This window comes from Lethenteron reissneri, chromosome 25 (genome assembly GCF_015708825.2).
Source record: "Lethenteron reissneri isolate LAM-NWPU_2019-01 chromosome 25, ASM1570882v1, whole genome shotgun sequence".
Lineage (NCBI taxonomy): Eukaryota > Metazoa > Chordata > Hyperoartia > Petromyzontiformes > Petromyzontidae > Lethenteron > Lethenteron reissneri.
The window spans coordinates 3,833,763-3,850,685 of record NC_083803.1 but is presented as its reverse complement, the minus strand read 5'-3'; the positions used below and the strand labels follow the sequence as shown (position 1 = coordinate 3,850,685).

At 42.9% G+C, this 16,923-nt stretch overlaps 2 protein-coding genes across 4 annotated transcripts; one reads left to right on the top strand and one right to left on the bottom strand.

Annotated features, from left to right (window-relative positions):
• Positions 1-206: 206 nt before the first annotated feature.
• On the bottom strand, positions 207-10,492 carry EXO1 (exonuclease 1). Of its 3 annotated transcripts, XM_061558930.1 has the most exons (15): positions 9,999-10,492; positions 9,362-9,562; positions 6,604-6,723; positions 6,079-6,202; positions 5,816-5,953; positions 5,491-5,703; positions 5,187-5,374; positions 4,901-4,997; positions 4,538-4,799; positions 4,102-4,357; positions 2,913-3,303; positions 1,771-2,028; positions 996-1,183; positions 824-884; positions 207-574 (listed from the first exon to the last, which is right to left on the bottom strand). In XM_061558930.1, exons 2-15 carry the CDS (start codon positions 9,520-9,522, stop codon positions 563-565), a joined length of 2,469 nt encoding a protein of 822 aa, XP_061414914.1. In that variant the 5' UTR covers positions 9,523-9,562; positions 9,999-10,492; the 3' UTR covers positions 207-562. The 3 variants fall into 3 exon arrangements, with proteins under 3 accessions (XP_061414914.1, XP_061414915.1, XP_061414916.1); XM_061558931.1 differs by having other exon boundaries at positions 207-884; positions 10,174-10,317; XM_061558932.1 differs by having other exon boundaries at positions 207-884; positions 10,239-10,254.
• Positions 10,493-10,563: 71 nt separating this feature from the next.
• On the top strand, positions 10,564-15,540 carry YIPF4 (Yip1 domain family member 4). The gene is made up of 6 exons (XM_061558933.1): positions 10,564-10,813; positions 11,824-11,980; positions 13,018-13,189; positions 13,296-13,373; positions 13,476-13,589; positions 13,959-15,540. Exons 1-6 carry the CDS (start codon positions 10,732-10,734, stop codon positions 14,094-14,096), a joined length of 741 nt encoding a protein of 246 aa, XP_061414917.1. The 5' UTR covers positions 10,564-10,731; the 3' UTR covers positions 14,097-15,540.
• The last annotated feature ends 1,383 nt before the right edge of the window (positions 15,541-16,923 follow it).

The window sequence follows — 16,923 nt, the reverse complement described above, 5'->3', positions numbered from 1 at the left end:
ACTAGTATTTCAGCAGCATATACCGCATACAATGAGCATGGAAAAAGGCACCAAAATTCAGTAGTGATCATGCTTGATGATGACCAAACTCCAGTTTCACCTGTTACCATATTCCAAGAGATAATTTCGTTTTATTTCACTGGTACTTTGTGTGTGGATCTCACCTGTTCACAAGACACATTCTATATGGAGCCAACACATTGGGAAACCCTCTAGTAAAACGACTTTATTAAGTTTTACGAGCAGTCGAGCATGTCATGTTTTATGCACGGTCAATTATTCACTTAACCATTAAAAGCTTGATTTACCATGTAAACCAATAGGCAGTGTAATGTCTAATAGAAATGGCATACTGTACAGTTTTGCAATGCCTTTATGTACAATTATTAGTTGTCACTGGAAGTGTAATAATAAAGTGGGATCTTTATAACGTAATGAAAATAGAAAATGTGACAAGCAATTTATCTCCTCAAATAAACCCACACTATCGTGGTTCAGCAGCATATACAGCATATATGATGACGAGCCAGGGAAAGGCACCAACATTCTCTGGCTTGCAAACTCAAACAGAGATTCATACTCTTAGTTCTTTCGGTAAAAGTCACGTAGGTAAAAAATGAAATTCAAATTAATAAAAATAAAACAATAAAAATCACTACGTTTCGAAGACGGAAGCTTGTGTTGCCTCCGAAACGTCGTGATTTTTATTGTTTTATTTTTATTAATTTGAATTTCATTTTTTACCTACGTGACTTTACCGAAAGAACTAAGAGTATGAATCCTTGCAGTCACTGAAGCTTCAAATCTAGAATCAAACAGAGATGTTGCTCTTCACGGGCGACAGGGGAAGCGTACTTCTTGTAGACATCAGGTTCTCGGTTTCCCTACGGGTTGGGTAGGAAATCAAACAGATTTATCCTCACGAAGATTCATATTGTCTATTAACTTTTTTAAAGAATACATTTTTTTTTTCAATTCACAAAATAGCAGCCCACCTTTTATATTGGAAATTGCTCCAGAGGTTGCTGAGCGTTGGTTGAGAGCCTTGGCTCAGGTTCTCAGAGTTGATGTTGTGCTTTACAGGTCTTTTGCGGCTAAGGCCACTGGCCTTGGCCTGGCCGAACATGTGGGGGCTGTGGCTGCCTCCAGAGAGGACCTTGCCTGCCTTCGACAGCCCCACACCCTGCGCAAAGCACATGTTGTTTCAATGGCGCACTTTGGAATAACTTAAATAGTGTGCGAGATTTTGCAATGCCACAAAAATATCAACCGCTAACTAATCAATTATGATGGCAAGTGCAATTACTAAAAATATATAAGTTTGAAATTAAGTCTGAATTTTCCCAAAATTTGATTTCTAGGTACCGATCTAAAAAAATGTAGATATACACAAGACATTTTATTTAAAAAAATTCAACATCTCACATCACTCTTCTTAAACATCACTCTCACTCAATATACTTGTTAAATCTTTTGAACTCTCCTCTGTAAGATATGGAGCAATACTTTCACAATATGCAATCATATGTTGAGAAGATAGTCATGAAAAATTAGTAGGGCATCTATAAAAGGATCACTCTGTATATTTGGCCATCATTATTCAGGTTTACATAAACATGTTAAGATTAACACTTTTTGTTATGTGTATGCTCTGGAAATGAGTGGCATTTGCTCTATTTTGAAACGGTAAGAATGCAGCTGCTCAAGTTGGTGGCATTGCTGAAGTTAATTGCACGATAATCATAGGACTGTAATTATTTGTAAAATTACCTTAAAATGCTGATTGGGTGGACAGCTTGTAAAATCCTGTGCTGGAGAGGTAACCATAATTCCTCTGGCAGGAGAATGGAGGCTGGCATGTGGTAATGATGGTGGGGAGGATGAGAGGGAGGCCTCATGGCCATCCTCAGTCTCACTCAGGTTGCCACCACCATCTCCTGCTGCCCGAGTCTGTAAACATCTTTGACCCATTTGAGCAAATGGATTTAACGTATTTGTGCTTGGTAGGTTCGTTGTTGAAACTGCTTCCTGTTGGGAAATAAAATGTACACCGCAATGTTATTACTGACGCATACAGGAGACTCTTCAATATTGCGGGGGTTACGTTCTTTGAAAGTTCCGCGAAAGTCAAAACCACGATATTCAATACTTAAGCCTTACCTAAATAATGGGGTAAGGTACATGGCAACCAAAAAGGCACATCACAAAGTAAACAAGTACTGTATGCCAAATAAACGAAAAACGAAATAACTGAAATGAACATGTAAAAACCCTATATAAAAAGTTTAGACAATAGCATAAATCCTAAATACTGTATTTACCGATGATGATGATCCAAAGCTTGTTTGTCCACGAGTGTGGCGCAGTAGTGTAGCGGTTAGCGCATTGCACTACGAACCCGGCGACCGGAGTTCAATTCCCGCTCACAGCCAACACCAGTGATAATTATCTGAACCGGTCATGGGCCTCCCCTAGGTCCACCTAAAAAGAGTACCTAGTGTGATCTGTAAACATCACCACTGGGCAGATGAAACGGCGACCAGGCATGGTGTTGGCCACCCACCCCCTCATGTGCCGTGCCAGCCTTTATCGGTGCTCGTTAACAGCACTTACCCCAACAGTCTATTAGTAGGCTATAATAGGGTTCTTTGTCCGCGAGATGCTTGCATGGCAAAGGTTGAGGTGCCACTGACTGCCTCATATCCCTCGCCTGCCCCACGGTATCAGCCAATGATACAGTAGACTCGCGAAAGGCCAAAACTAACCCCCGCGCGAGATAAATTGGTATACAAAAAGGTTGACCGAAATAGGTCGAAACCGCGGACGTAAACCCGCGATATTCAAGGTTCTCCTGTGTAAAATAATGCATTATCACCTCATTTATTAACAAGGAAAAGAAGTATAATTCAAACCTGTGGTTGCCTTCTAAAACGGCTAAGTTTGTCGATGGCAGAGTTGCTCTCTTGTGCATGTCTTGGTCTTGTCGTGCTCCCGGACCAACTGAAGGCAGTTGCAGTCACCTGCCGTGGCTGTGCACTGGATATTTTACTTTCTGTCATCGTGACATTCTCTGGAAAATTTGAAAGTGGTGACCCTTCATCTTGTGCTGAGGATGTCAAACATTGTGTCTCCTTTAAGGGTGATGACACTTCTCCTGATTGGTTTGAACTGCCAGTTAGTTCTTGATCAACTGTTGCCTCCGATTGTCCTTGATCTTTACCAGACTTGACCTCGGTTTGACTTGGCGATAATGATTTTACCAAGTTTGGTGATTGTGCTTCTTCTTTTGATGGGTAGAAAAACCTAAGAAAAATATTAGACGAAATAACAGCTCACATTTTATTCCTCCAAGACGAAGGTACTCTGCAAACCTACCGGCTACTTTCAGAGATTTGTTCATGAAGCCATCCAGATATATAAACACAGACACAACTTCAACTGAGAGGATGGGTACAAACTGAGCAATCATTGGAAGGATGTTATTAACCAGGTAAAGTCTTTACTGACTGCGATGTTTCCATCCTACCTGCCTATGTCAGCTGTTATTTCGACTCTCTGTGTCTCTCTCTCTATGTCTCTCTCATGCTCACATGTCCGTTGCATTGCAGTCTCTTGCCTTTGGATTGCACTCTCATGCTCGCATGTCTTTTGGATTGCACTCTCATACTCACAGGCCCTTTGGATTACACCCGTTGGGTTGCTCTCCTTCTTTTCTTCAGTTACATGCTAATTTCTCACATTAACATCATGCTAATCTCTCACATTAACATAGCCACTTCCGCGCCCTCCTCTAGGAGGCCGCTTTCCTTCTTTTCTACAGTTACATGCTAATTTCTCACATTGACATCACTAGCCCTGACCACTTATTTATGACCCTTAGGCTACACCCATTTCAAACCTTTAAAAAGTCTGCCTCAGCAGCAGACCATGCTTTCCCACCTGATGACGGACGGTTGTGTTGCACCCTAAACGTCGTGATTTATTTCATTTTATACCTACGTGACTTTACCGAAAGAACCAAAGAGTATGGATTCCTGCAGTTACGAAAGCTTCAAAACAAGATTAAAAGCTGTTAAATGTTTAAATGTTGCTGAGAATTACCTGCTTCTTGTGCCAGGTGTGAAAACAATTTCTTGCTGTTGATCCTTCTTGTTCAACAGGCGGGTGAACCTGCTCTTGTGATTGGAAACGTTGGAGCTGTGCTTCACTTGTTGCTGCTGAGAACATGATTGTTCACCCCCAACTCCACCCTCACTCAAGGGAAGGCTGTCTGTTACATCTGAGCTTTTGCACGTTTTTTTGTTTCCGGAAAAGGAATACTGTTCAAGTAGGTCCATTTCCAACACCTGTGACTCGTCTGCGTGAAAACAGTTAAAGCAGCAAAAAGATCAACATGCACAATAATGTACCGTTCACAAAAAAAACGTTGTAAACTTTTACAGGCATACAATAGATTTAGTTAACGAGATAAAATATATTTACCAATGTATGAACCGACTCATAAAAATCGACAAAATGTTTTCTACGTGCAACACACCTTGCCTCTGCCTCTTGGAAGCCGCATCTGTCTTGCGTGACTTCATGAAAGACGCAACAATGACTCTCTCCTTCCCTTTCATGCAGCCACTCCTTTCTGGAAGTATCTGGTTCTTTGCTTTGACTGGGGAAGGACCATTGCCTGCAGAAACACCATCCTTGCCAGCAGGGCGGTATCTTTTGTCCCAAATGCTCAGCATGTGTGCATTAGCGTCCACACGCTGTGAATTACGATACCAGCTGTGACTCTTCACAGCAACAGGCTAATGCCAAAACCAGAGAAAAACACAAGTTAACACAAATTATATTTCGACAAAAGTCCTCTGTTCGATAGGCAAACTGTTGAAATGTGCATGTGCATTACCTTGCTTGTGTCTGGATTGAAGTTATCTATTTTCATCATGTTGTTGATATCGATGTTACCCAGCGCAATCTGTAGGGCCTGAGAATTGTCGATCCATCTGTTTAATAGTATAATGTAAGGTCAAAGTACAAATATCATTTTCTTAGGTGTTGGAATGTCACTCACTTCTTTTCTGAATAAAACTTGATCAGTATTAATCTAGCACATAACCGAATAATGCTGGGCGCGATATCAGGCTTTGCTAATGTGGGCCTGTTTTCTTGTGAACAATGCTTTGAAAGGATACGCCCCTGCATAGGACAGCTGGCTGGAGTCAAGATCCTCGGGATATGGGTTGAGGGGACACAGCTGCCGGGATATCGGGTCAAAAACGAGCTGGTAGCGGAAGGTGTTGTCAGCACGTACAAACCCCTCGATGTACTCCTCCGGCACAGTCACATTCATCTTAAGGTAATGGCCCATTTTTCGGATTACCTATTTTAAAGGAACACGCACACGCATGGGTACATGAAAATTATTAATCTAATCATCAAAGTAATGTGTTGTCACAACAGAAAAAAAAATCTAAATGGCTTGGCTGTGGACAGTACCTTCACTATATTGGGGTTATTGGACAACTTGAGGACCTTGCTGGCTTTCACCAAGCCAATGCCTGGAATGGAGGGCAGGTAGTCACATCCAGAGAGGATGCACATGTGGCGGAACTTCTCTTCTGTGAAGTAGTTGCCCAGGTGTGTAACACGGCCAAGTCGAGACCGAGAAATTTCAACTCCATTTCCTGACTGATCCATCTTGAGAATTACCTGGAAATCAAAACACGTTCGATTTGACCTCAGAAATAAATGTAGTTTTCAAAATTAAAATCTTGATTGACATAAAACAACATAGGCTCTGTTGTAAAAAAAAAACCAGCACCTTGTCACATCCAAATGCAAGCAAATCTGAGTCTTCTGTGATGACTGCTTGAACGATCCCAGACCGGTTCAAGTAGGCAAGCTGTGCATCGGCCTCGTACGGAGCGACGATGCAGTCCACACCCCGGGCACGTGCTGCCTGCAGGGGTCAAGCACTTCACTTGTATACAACCTTCAAGGTATACAACTTGGAAAATACTTAAGCACTCATTATATAGTACACATTGAGTGGAGCTTGGTTTGAAGATGTCCTGTGTGTGGTACCTTGATGACCTCTAGAGCCATCTGTGGGGTGACATTGATGCAGCGTGTGAAGCAGGCACGCGCCTCCGACACTTTTCCTTCCCGCAGCAGCTGCTTGCCTTTCTGTAGATTCAGCTGTCGCCTCCTACACTCGCACACAATAGTGGCAATAGATTTAAATTTCATGTCTCGACATATTGCTGTTTCATTTGAGTATCTGCACTATTCCGAATCAGAATCTTCTTTATTTAGACTTGAGAGGAATCCAATGAGCATAAAGCTCTTTTCACGGATGTCCAGTACAGAAATAAGTCAACCTACCAATGTATTCCATTCACCAATTGGAAGTAACCTGGAAGGCAGTACGGAACAGGTGGATGTGCCAAGTAGAATCAGATAATATTGGAGATGCAGAGTATTTGTCAATATACTGTATTGTGCTTGGATAAAGCTCACACTTTTTCACTTAACACTTGGCTATCAAGCCCTGGCAGATGCTACCATGGCTTGATGGCAGATGCTGCCTTTTTATTCTTTGACACTCACTCTCTCCTCGATTTCTCCACTTCTTTCTTGGAGGGCAGCATGCAACCGTCAAACACCAGGATTGGTTTCACATCACAGCCCAGCAGCATCTCAATGAACTTGACGCAGTAGAACACATACCTGAACACAACGTGCATAACAATGTTACTCATTTTTTCTCTCTTCTAGTGGATGTTTTTTCTTTGACATTTACTTTACAATAACTGTAGTAATACTTGACACGTTTATTAATAAACTAGATTCGAAACTTTCGGTAAAGTCACGTAGAAATAAATAAAACATAGTAAACTTGGAAATATAATGCAATTCAACACACAGAGAGTCGGCCAACAAAACAGTCAACACCCTACCGGGTTGATTACATTCTTCCAAAGATTGTTACATTTGAGAAAGAGTCAAAACATAGACACGGAGACACACAGACAGACACAAGCAGAGAGAGACTCACACAGAGACAAACAGAGAGAAACACAAACATATGCACACAGAAAGACAACGTCTCTGTGTCGAGACCTTAAATAGAGAGAGGGGGGGCAGAGGGGGTTTGTGTGGAATTCCTGCCCATAGGGGACGGACGAACTGGACACTGGACTTCTGAACAAACAAGCACGGAGCTGTTGCGTGGAATTACTGCCCATAGCGCCCGGAGGAGAGAATGGACCCATAAACAAGCACGGTATAAAGCAAATTTAGTAAAATTATTTAGTGAAATTATTAATAACCTGGGGGAAAGCTGTGGCACAATTGTTAGAGCACTTCACTATGAATCTGGTGACCCGTGTTCAATTCCCAGCCATGGCTGACATTAGTGGTGAGTGATAACTCAACTGATCCTGACTCTCTTCCCCCCTTCACCAACCTATATTAGCCAGCATGATTATGGTCATTCAAACCCAATGACCCAAAGGTGTGGAGAGTTCTCATCCAGCAGTGGATTGACAAAAGGCTGTAAGTTGTTGTGTTGGGAGAATATATCCATCATTCTCCATCATTCCTTACAATAAGAGTTAACAATCCATTCTAGTTTAGCTAAGAGGGTCTGTTTAGCAAGAGATGCATCTACGACAAAGTGATTACCTAACTTTGATTTGATTGAGCCAGTATACAGTGGCAGAGAAATGTATACCACGTTTGGATGGGCCAATGCCTGGAGACCTGCAAATGTGACTGCCAGGCTATAAAAATCCAATAGGCCATAGGGTAGGGGTCTGCAACCTACGGCTCCGGAGTCACGTACGGCTCTTTAAGGACTGCTTCGTGACATTATACACATGCATTGTGGTTCTTGAATTTTTTTAACCGAGTACGTAAAAAATGGCCCTTGTTATTTTGATTATGGACCCCTGCCATAGGGGGTTCATAAAGAGATATGACGATGCATTCAATTGCACCCACACTACTCATCAGTTGTGTCATGTGGTTTGCATGGGCCCTGATGCAATTCATTAAATGGGACTTCCTGTCCAAATTCCCCTTTTCGTAGCGCAGTGCCTGGGTCCCTCTTACTCGTGGGACCTCGTGCAGCTTCACTGCCTCTGCAATCTCCAAAGCAAGCACATTGCCCTGCAGCTCACTATAGAGTAATGGAGTCTGTAATCGACTTTAACAAGTGGCCATGTAGAAAATGGGGCGGCGGTTACCAACATAGCGATTTCGTCACTAGATCTAGTGACTTTTTTGGGTTTCCCTAGCAATAACACATTGTTCATAGAATTATGGAAAGATCTAGCAACACCACATTATGCAGAATTAAAAGTATATAGAGGATCCTGTATCATTTTACTATGTTTAATAATTGTCAAACTGTCTCGTGACCTATTTGATGACTCTAGAATATATAGTGACATGCCGAGACTTCAATAAGGTTTGTGACTTCTGCTTTAAGGCATTTGAACACTGGAAACAAGTATACGGTAATAGTGTTTAAGTTTGTTGTCATTCCCCCGCACTTCCGATTAGCACGGTTGTCTATGTATGGTGCGAAAGAAGTTCAACGCACATAATTTGGGATTTGTAACACACGAGTTTTGACTCGTCAAGAGAACGCGAGAACAATCCAAGGATGGCCCGAACCCACAAATAAGATCTAGATTTGAAGTTTTCGTGACTGCAGGGATCCATACTCTTTGGTTCTTTCGGTAAAGTCACGTAGGTATATAATAAAATAAATCACGACGTTTCGGGCGCAACACAAGCGTCTTCATCCGGCAGCACCCCCCCCCTCTCCTCCCTGCCCCCCCCCCCTCTCTTACCTATAACACATTCCTGCGGAGGGAGCTATGAGGAACGTTGGGTTGCTCGGTCAATGGTGTATTCCGCAAATATGCCAGACTGTGAGGGCGGGCACAAGCCGGCGTGAGTAGGTTAAACGTTGAGTTTTATAAGGGCACCACGGGGTGACCAGTCCCTCTCCACCCAGCCCCACCCTTCCCACCCACCCTACCCAGCCCCTCCCTGCAAGACGGCCGGACAGAATAATCAATCCCCTGTGGGCTGGTGTAACCAGGAGGTTCCTACCAGTATAACCTCGTATTACGGGAGTCCTTCTACCCACTTCAGCAATTGTCTCTTGCTGTGGTTGTCCCACCTGATGACGGACGCTTGTGTTGCGCCGGAAACGTCGTGATTTAATTCATTTGAGACCTACGTGACTTTACCGAAAGAACCAAAGAGCACAAACAGGATGGCTGCCAGAACGGGCGACCAAACAATTCCCCAAGATTTGTGGTCCTATAGGTGGGATGTTTGTCAGCAGTACTGGTTAGTGTTCTCGCCCTTGGCCAGGCGGTCCGCACACGCGAAGGCCCCCTTGTGTAGCCAGCAGTAGGTGTCCACGGCCACGGTCTGTCCGCGGTAGCGGCTCACGTTCATGGGCTCCGACGCCTCCTTCAGGAACTGCAGAAGCCCCGAGATCCCCATGGGGGACGGCGATGAGGGGACGGGGAGACAAATTGGGGGGCTGGGGAGAAATGAGATGGAGTTAGGGCTGGGAGGAGGGGTGGGGGGGAATCTCAGGGACAGAACAGGGGGACAATATGTCAGGTAGGGGACTATCAGAGATTCTAGTTTTTTCGGTAAAGCCACGTAGGTAAAGAAATAACGACGTTTCGGGCGCAACACAAGCGTCCTTCTTCAGGTGGGGACAACTTAGCGAAAGCACACCGCTTAAGACCATCAGAGAGGAGACAAAGATAGGTGAGGGGTAGGTGACAGTGGAGATAGAATGGAGAGAGGAGACAGCCGAGACACAGAAAACAATCGCGGGAGACAACGAACTTCATTCGCCGACGGTGCGCATCTGGACAACCGTCGTTGTGTACGCGGCAGTAAACAACGACGGTTCTAAATGACGAGAGCGCGGTACTGTACTGCAGTCGAGAGCCAGGCGTGTGTACCGAGCAGAGAGGTTGAACGGTGGCGATGAAAGTTGATGAAAAACAACGAGAGGTTGATGAATGGGCCTCGGAGCTGACGGGGAGGTTCCCAAAAGTAGTTCGCGAGCGGAGATCGGCGCGCTATTGACTCGTGCCCTTGATTACAAACGCCGATTAAAAAAATAATTAATCTCACAGGCTCCGACGAGGACGACGTTTCGGGCGCGGAGCCTGTGAGGGTGATTGTTGTTATGTTTATACGGGAATATTAGTTGCGATCCGTCGTCGTTCTCTGTATCCGTGTGTGTGACTCTTGAGCAGCGACGCCGGGGTGAGATTACTGCGCGGCGGCGTTCGCGCGCCAAATTTCCCGCGCGCCGCTCTCTGATTGGTGCAGCGGCGGCGGTGGCCACGCCTCCTCCTCCTCATTAACATAACGACGACAAACCCAACGCTGAAAACAATACACCAACGTATTAAATTAATAGTTGTGATAATAAGACGACGCCAGTGTTAGGGTTAGTTTTGACTAATTTAATTTTTGTAAATTTCAAAAAATAACTCGCCCCCCCCGGTAGCGACGTGGAGATTTCCCGTGGGGCACCGCGCGGGCAACGATGGCGGCGCGGCCTAGCGAAGGCGCGCGATAGGCGAGGCCTCGGTTTGCTGACAGCAGCGTTAGTCATCACAAGAGCTAAAACAACAAGAACAACAATTACTATTATCATCACTACAGCCACTACTTCTCGCTGAGATGAATCCTCCGAGCGTGCCACAGGAGCGGTTCGCGCCCGGGAACGGCGACTTCACGTTCGTGGCGTCGCCAGGGAACGAGGGTGAGCGCAGAGTTTACAGGGCGAGGAGGGTTCAATGCGGAAAGTGATTTAGCGCCTCATCTAAGTCATCGACTCGAGGCAACTGTTACACTCGAAGGGGGTCTGTGCGATCCGCCACTGTTACTTGGGTGTATCAGCGTCATCTCCGAGGCTTTTCGCGCCGACCAGCGTGGTGAAGTATGGTCAAACAACCCCCCGTGACCTGAACGGAGTCAGGAAACCAGAATCCAGCAGTGGATCGACCATAGTGCCGGACATGTCCCCCCCTCTGCCCTGTACCCCAGCTTCCTTGTCTGCCCATCGTCTTCATGTCCCCTCGCCCTTATAATCTGTCTTCCTGGACTGGGCACTCCGCAGTTGTATCCCCCTCTCTCCCTGTCTGCACATCTTTCTGTCCATCTCTTGCTGTCTCACCTCTGTGCTCATCTGTCACCGTGTCTCTCTTGCCTTCAAGACTCCCCGCACTGTCATGCCTATGCTTGTCCCCGTATCATCACATGCAGTATCTACACACTATGTAAGCAGAACTCTGTTCTGTTTCCACAAAAACATAAAATGTTTAGCTGCTGGATTTCCAACCCAATAATATCCAGCAGCTATTGTTTAACCAAACAAACGCTGGACCGGTTTTGTCCGACAGGGGAGGCTCATCGGAGTTCAAGGTAAACATTCTGCGTTACCAGTTCTTGGCAATAGCATTCCATCAAAACTATTGGGCTTATTCAACGTAAGAAGCAATACAGTATCACAACTCGTGCGTTATTGTGGACCATTATGGGTAAAAGTGTATGTGAACAGATTTTCTTTCTGTCTCCACTCAAGTGTCCTCGCAACAGAACTCTCTCGGTTTAATCTTATTACCCGCATCGCCATCGCTGCCTTTGGGACTCCAAATCTCACTGCCTTGTCTCTTCACCTGCCTGGCTTTTTTTCTCAGCCTGCTTGTTGACCTATCCAACTGCTTTGCTATTTACTTTATTTCGCTAAGAGAAAGACATTGTTACTTCCAGATCTGAGTGGTAACATAGCAGCGGAGGACGTGAAGGTGCAGTTTGGTGAGGACGTGAAGACTGACTCCACCGCTACGACCTTCCTGCGCAAGAAGGGCTATGGCTGGCTCCTGGAGGTGGAGGAGGGTGATGAACCAGAAGACAGCAAGCCGCTTCTGTAAGTCTCAGTCATGGGTGTGTGTGATCAAAAGCCAGGGCCGTGCAATCGTGATTTGCCACAATTGAAGAAAGTAACCCAATGAAGGCAATGTTTGTGAAAAGTGTTTATACAGTATAACTATCTTCAAATAACCCCTCTAAGAGTGATTGGGGGCAGTAGCATGACCCAGCGGTAGCACGTTTGCAACTTGTTGCAGGGATTTGCTGTTTGAACGCAGCAGGCTGCCCTGGTTATTAGTGTGGGTATATTAACCATAATTGACACCAGCCATTGTGCTGGTGTCAATTCTAAAATCATCTGCAAATTACTCCGTTGGTATTACTCGCAGCAATCATTGTCCCATACTGGCAGATTTTAGCCGAAGAGAGGTTTTTTGGGTTAGATCGCGTAAATATAAATGTGTCGTTAAACCCGCCACCACCTGACAGCCAATTTGTAAGGTTTGTCACATATACAAAATATGGTAATATGTTATTAGTTCAGCACACCGGTGTGTTGGAGAGTAAACCCACAACATTTACAATTCGAGTACCGACGTTTCGCCAGTGATTACAACCACCAGTCTGATCAGAGGAGAGCCAAAATTGTGGAGAAATCCTGTTTTAAAGATGGATAGATGTGATGTCATCACTTGTAAGCCAATCGGGTGCAAAGACCAGAGGGGGGAGGTTAATGTTTTCATATAAATTACAATGGATATCTATTATTGGTGGATTATTCACAGTTAATCAACATACATAATGTAAAGCACATGTATGTACATTATGCTGTTTTTGGGTAAAAAAATCGCAATACCTGTTCTTAGCTGCTCACAGTAATCACCATCGACGTATGGTGATCTTGTATAGGCATGCAGTGTATTACTTGATAATATGATTCCATGCAGCACTAAACCTTTAACTATCAGAATGGTTAAAATCATTCTTATTTCTCTCTATTTCAATGGATTTTCTAATTAGTCTTTGCCAGTAGTAACTAGTTTTGCACTTCATTCATTTGAATGACTCTGTTATGATATCTGTTGTGCTGCACAGGGAGGAGCTTGACATCGACCTGAAGGATATCTATTACAAACTACGATGTGTCCTTATGCCATTGCCAGCACTTGGCTTTAATCGCCAGGTCGTGCGAGACAATCCTGACTTCTGGGGGCCACTGGCTGTGGTTCTCTTCTTTGCCATGGTTTCTCTCTATGGCCAATTCAGGGTAAGTTTCAAAAGTCTTCCTTTAATTTTATCCACTTAATTAGTGAATATTCGTTTTTTTACTGAATTAACAATATTAACGTGACGTGTTTTTATTTTCTCTGCAGGTAGTTTCATGGATTATAACAATATGGATCTTTGGTTCCTTAACCATCTTCCTGTTGGCCAGAGTTTTGGGTGGAGAGGTCAGAAACCTAATACACTTGTTTTTTTTATATTATATTTGAATTATGTTGCCTTTGTGTTTTTAAAGTATATCAAAATAAATAATCATTTTCTGTGTGCAGGTGTCCTATGGGCAGGTTTTGGGAGTGATTGGGTACTCTCTCCTGCCACTCGTAGTAATCGTGCCTATGCTGCTGGTGGTGACCTCTTTTGACTTTCTATCTGTTCTTGTCAAGGTAAGAAATTTATAATACAGGTTTTTTGGGTTAGATCGCGTAAATATAAATGTGTTGTTAAACCTGCCACCACCCGACAGCCAATTTATAAGGTTTGTCACGTAAACAGAACATGCCAATTCGTTACTAGTACAGCACACCGGTGTGTTGGAGAGCAAAGCCACAACATTTACAATCTGAGTACGACGTTTCGCCAGTAATTACAACTAGCATCATCAGGCGGGAGCCAGATTTGTGGAAAAATCCTCCTGTTACGTTCCTTAAATAGACAGATACATTTAGAAATGTTAAATATATTTTCCAAAATGCTTCCTTTTTTCACAACATGATTATTAAATCGTGTTTAAGTGTTTGTTTTTGTACTTTCAGCTGTTTGGTGTTTTCTGGTCGGCATACAGTGCTGCTTCACTTCTTGTTGGAGACGAGTTCAAGGCGAAGAAGCCTCTCCTCATCTACCCCATATTTCTACTGTACATTTACTTCCTGTCCCTCTACAGTGGGGCCTGAAATGTGTATATTTCACAACAGATGTTAAAAAAAATTAAATCATGTATGCCCTTGTTATCATGTATGTCTTTGTTACATGTATGCCCTTGTTACATTTAATTCAGTAAATAAATAAGGTTTTATGGCAAAGTTTGACAGATGCTGCAAATAATTCTACCTCGGTTTTTGCAAAATCCTCGCTTATGGTTTTGATCCTGATAGGTTAACATAAATCTTTGACCAAAGGAATCTGGAAAACCCAAGGTGGAATTTATCGCAGCCCCAAAACTCACACAATCCGGGGTATAGACAGTTATTAATAGCAGTAACAAAACACTTGTATATAAAAAGTACGTTTAAGTACTTTTTATATACGTTTAAAGGGGGATAATTGAAACTAATGCAGACTAACTTGCTCTTAAGAATATGGGGACAACCATTTTCTCTTGTAGTCCCAGAAAAACTGAATGGAAAATCTGTACTCATTGGGATTTACTCATCCAATACTCTATGCAGATATCATTCAGAATGTTTCGTTCGCCAGGATGTGTTACCATCATAAATGAATGACATTCTCCCACCTTATACAGATATGTGTAAAGAAGATATATTTTCTAGTGCTCTACTCTTAATAGTTCATGGTGTAATCCTTGTGGTGCTTTGGTTTTTGTTTGCTTAGAAGTGCTTTAAAATTGTTGCATGGGTAAAGCACATTGCAGGTACAATATACAAAGGTATACAAATAAAAATTTCTGTCACTTATTTAATTTATGGGATTATTTTGGTAAATGTGTTCACATTAATTGCAAATGTTTATGTTGTAGCAGCTTTTTAAACAAACACGTTTTATTAGTAAATAGGTTAATATCTTGGTTCACTGGGATATTTTAAAAAATTCAGTCATTTGAAATATACACCAACATAACTAATCTGTTGAGTTATAGCTAAGGGCTGAAGAAAAATAGTGCAATACTGAAAGTACAACATTAAATTAGCAGGCAAATTATACATTTTATTTTTCAATCGAATATTCTTTAACTTGTTTCTTTACTGTAACATTGGTATCAATACTATAATTGCATTTTGTGCATCTGAGTCGGTTTTGCTTAACCCTAAAATATTGGTATGTACAATGTGATTAGTGTAAAAGATGAGAGTAATGTTTAGTCAAAAGTACAGAATATTACTTTCGCCTTTTATTATATGCATTCAATATACTGTACTTTGCAAATGTTAAATGATCATTTTTATTTCCATTGAATGGGACTCGGCAGGTTAAGAACCCATGAATTGTTTACATATGTATACAGCGAGATGCATTTTGTATATGATCCGTAATGTTTATAGTTGTTTTGGGTTTGTATACATATACATGTTTGTATACATATGAAGAATTCCTCCTTCTGATTCCTTATTTCATTTTGGTGTATTAAAACTAATAAAGGAATGGGAAATAAACTCCAAATTACGTGTCGTACATTACCATGTTTTACGAAAGTGAAACATGCATGAGTACAACAAGCCAAGTTACAGTAATCTTTGTCAAAGTAACACTCAATTAGTTAAACACCGTTTTATATTCTCGTTTTCCACATGGTTCAGAATCAATAGCTATACTGGAGGAATTTGATGAGCTATCAAGATATTTTTCACAGATGTCCAAGTAGGGGCGGGTAAGAACGTTACAACAGTACAAAAACAGTGCAAAGTACATGAAAGGTAAACAAATCTTCCAAACATACAAATAAAGCGATACCATCCCCATCCTACCTCGGCAAAGCCCACTGAGGTATTAACTTTTTTTTTACAAGTGACCTGGCCACATGATAGCTCACCAAAGTTGCCCATCATTTGGACATTTATAGCACTAAAATAATCTAAATGATCTTAATGCATGTTTCTAAACGTGGAGGGTAAACACCGGAGGTTGTGTATCATTACCACAATAGTGTTTACATTTGTGCATCTTGTACCAAAGCCGTTCTCGCTTCCACTGCCACTGCACTTGACAGAGGCTTTTTTCCCAGCTGTGGAATATACCTATGCATCTATGTTCATCACACACCTGATTGGTTAATCCTATACACGTCTTTAAAGAGCCCTGCAAATATGATTATGCTTCCAATACGACGCTACATTTGGGGAGCAAAAATGTAGGAGCATAGACATACAGTGCAATATATTTTTCTGCACTGCCTTTTGCTGCCAACTTTGTAGCTCTGCAGCCTATAACATGTAAGGGCGCTTAGTGGTCACACATCCAAGCCCTATTCAGCTTCACGTCTGCTTAGCTTACAAGTTTTGATGAGATTGATTGCATTCCGATAAAACAGGAAACTTACGCAACTACTAACCTCTCGGCCAAAAACTGAGGTTTGTTTCAGGGTGGTTCAAGTAATTCCTGGACTTCGCTCAGAGGAAAAACAAAGTTTTAATTGGAAGATCATGGCAGCTCCTATCTCTCAACATATTGATGGTACAACGTCTCCCACTGATGTACAAGTGCCTGAATGCCTACAGCAGGGGTGGCCGACCTTTGACAGACCAAGAGCCACAAAGAACCCAGGAGTTCTGCAAAGAGCCAATTTATATATCTTCAATTCATTATTCTTTGCTACTGTGATGGCATGTTCTGCGTTATGCCCCTTCAATAGAGCCACGTGTGGTGGATTAAAGAGCCGCATGCGGCTCAGGAGACGTCAATTGACCACCACTGGCCAACACCATCGAAAGAAATGTCCCCGCTTGAACCATTTGTGGACACATTTGAACTCGACTGGAATTGTTGGCCACACAAGTGCATCTTCGAAAGACCAACACACATCGCTGCGAGCCAAGTCTGGACAAT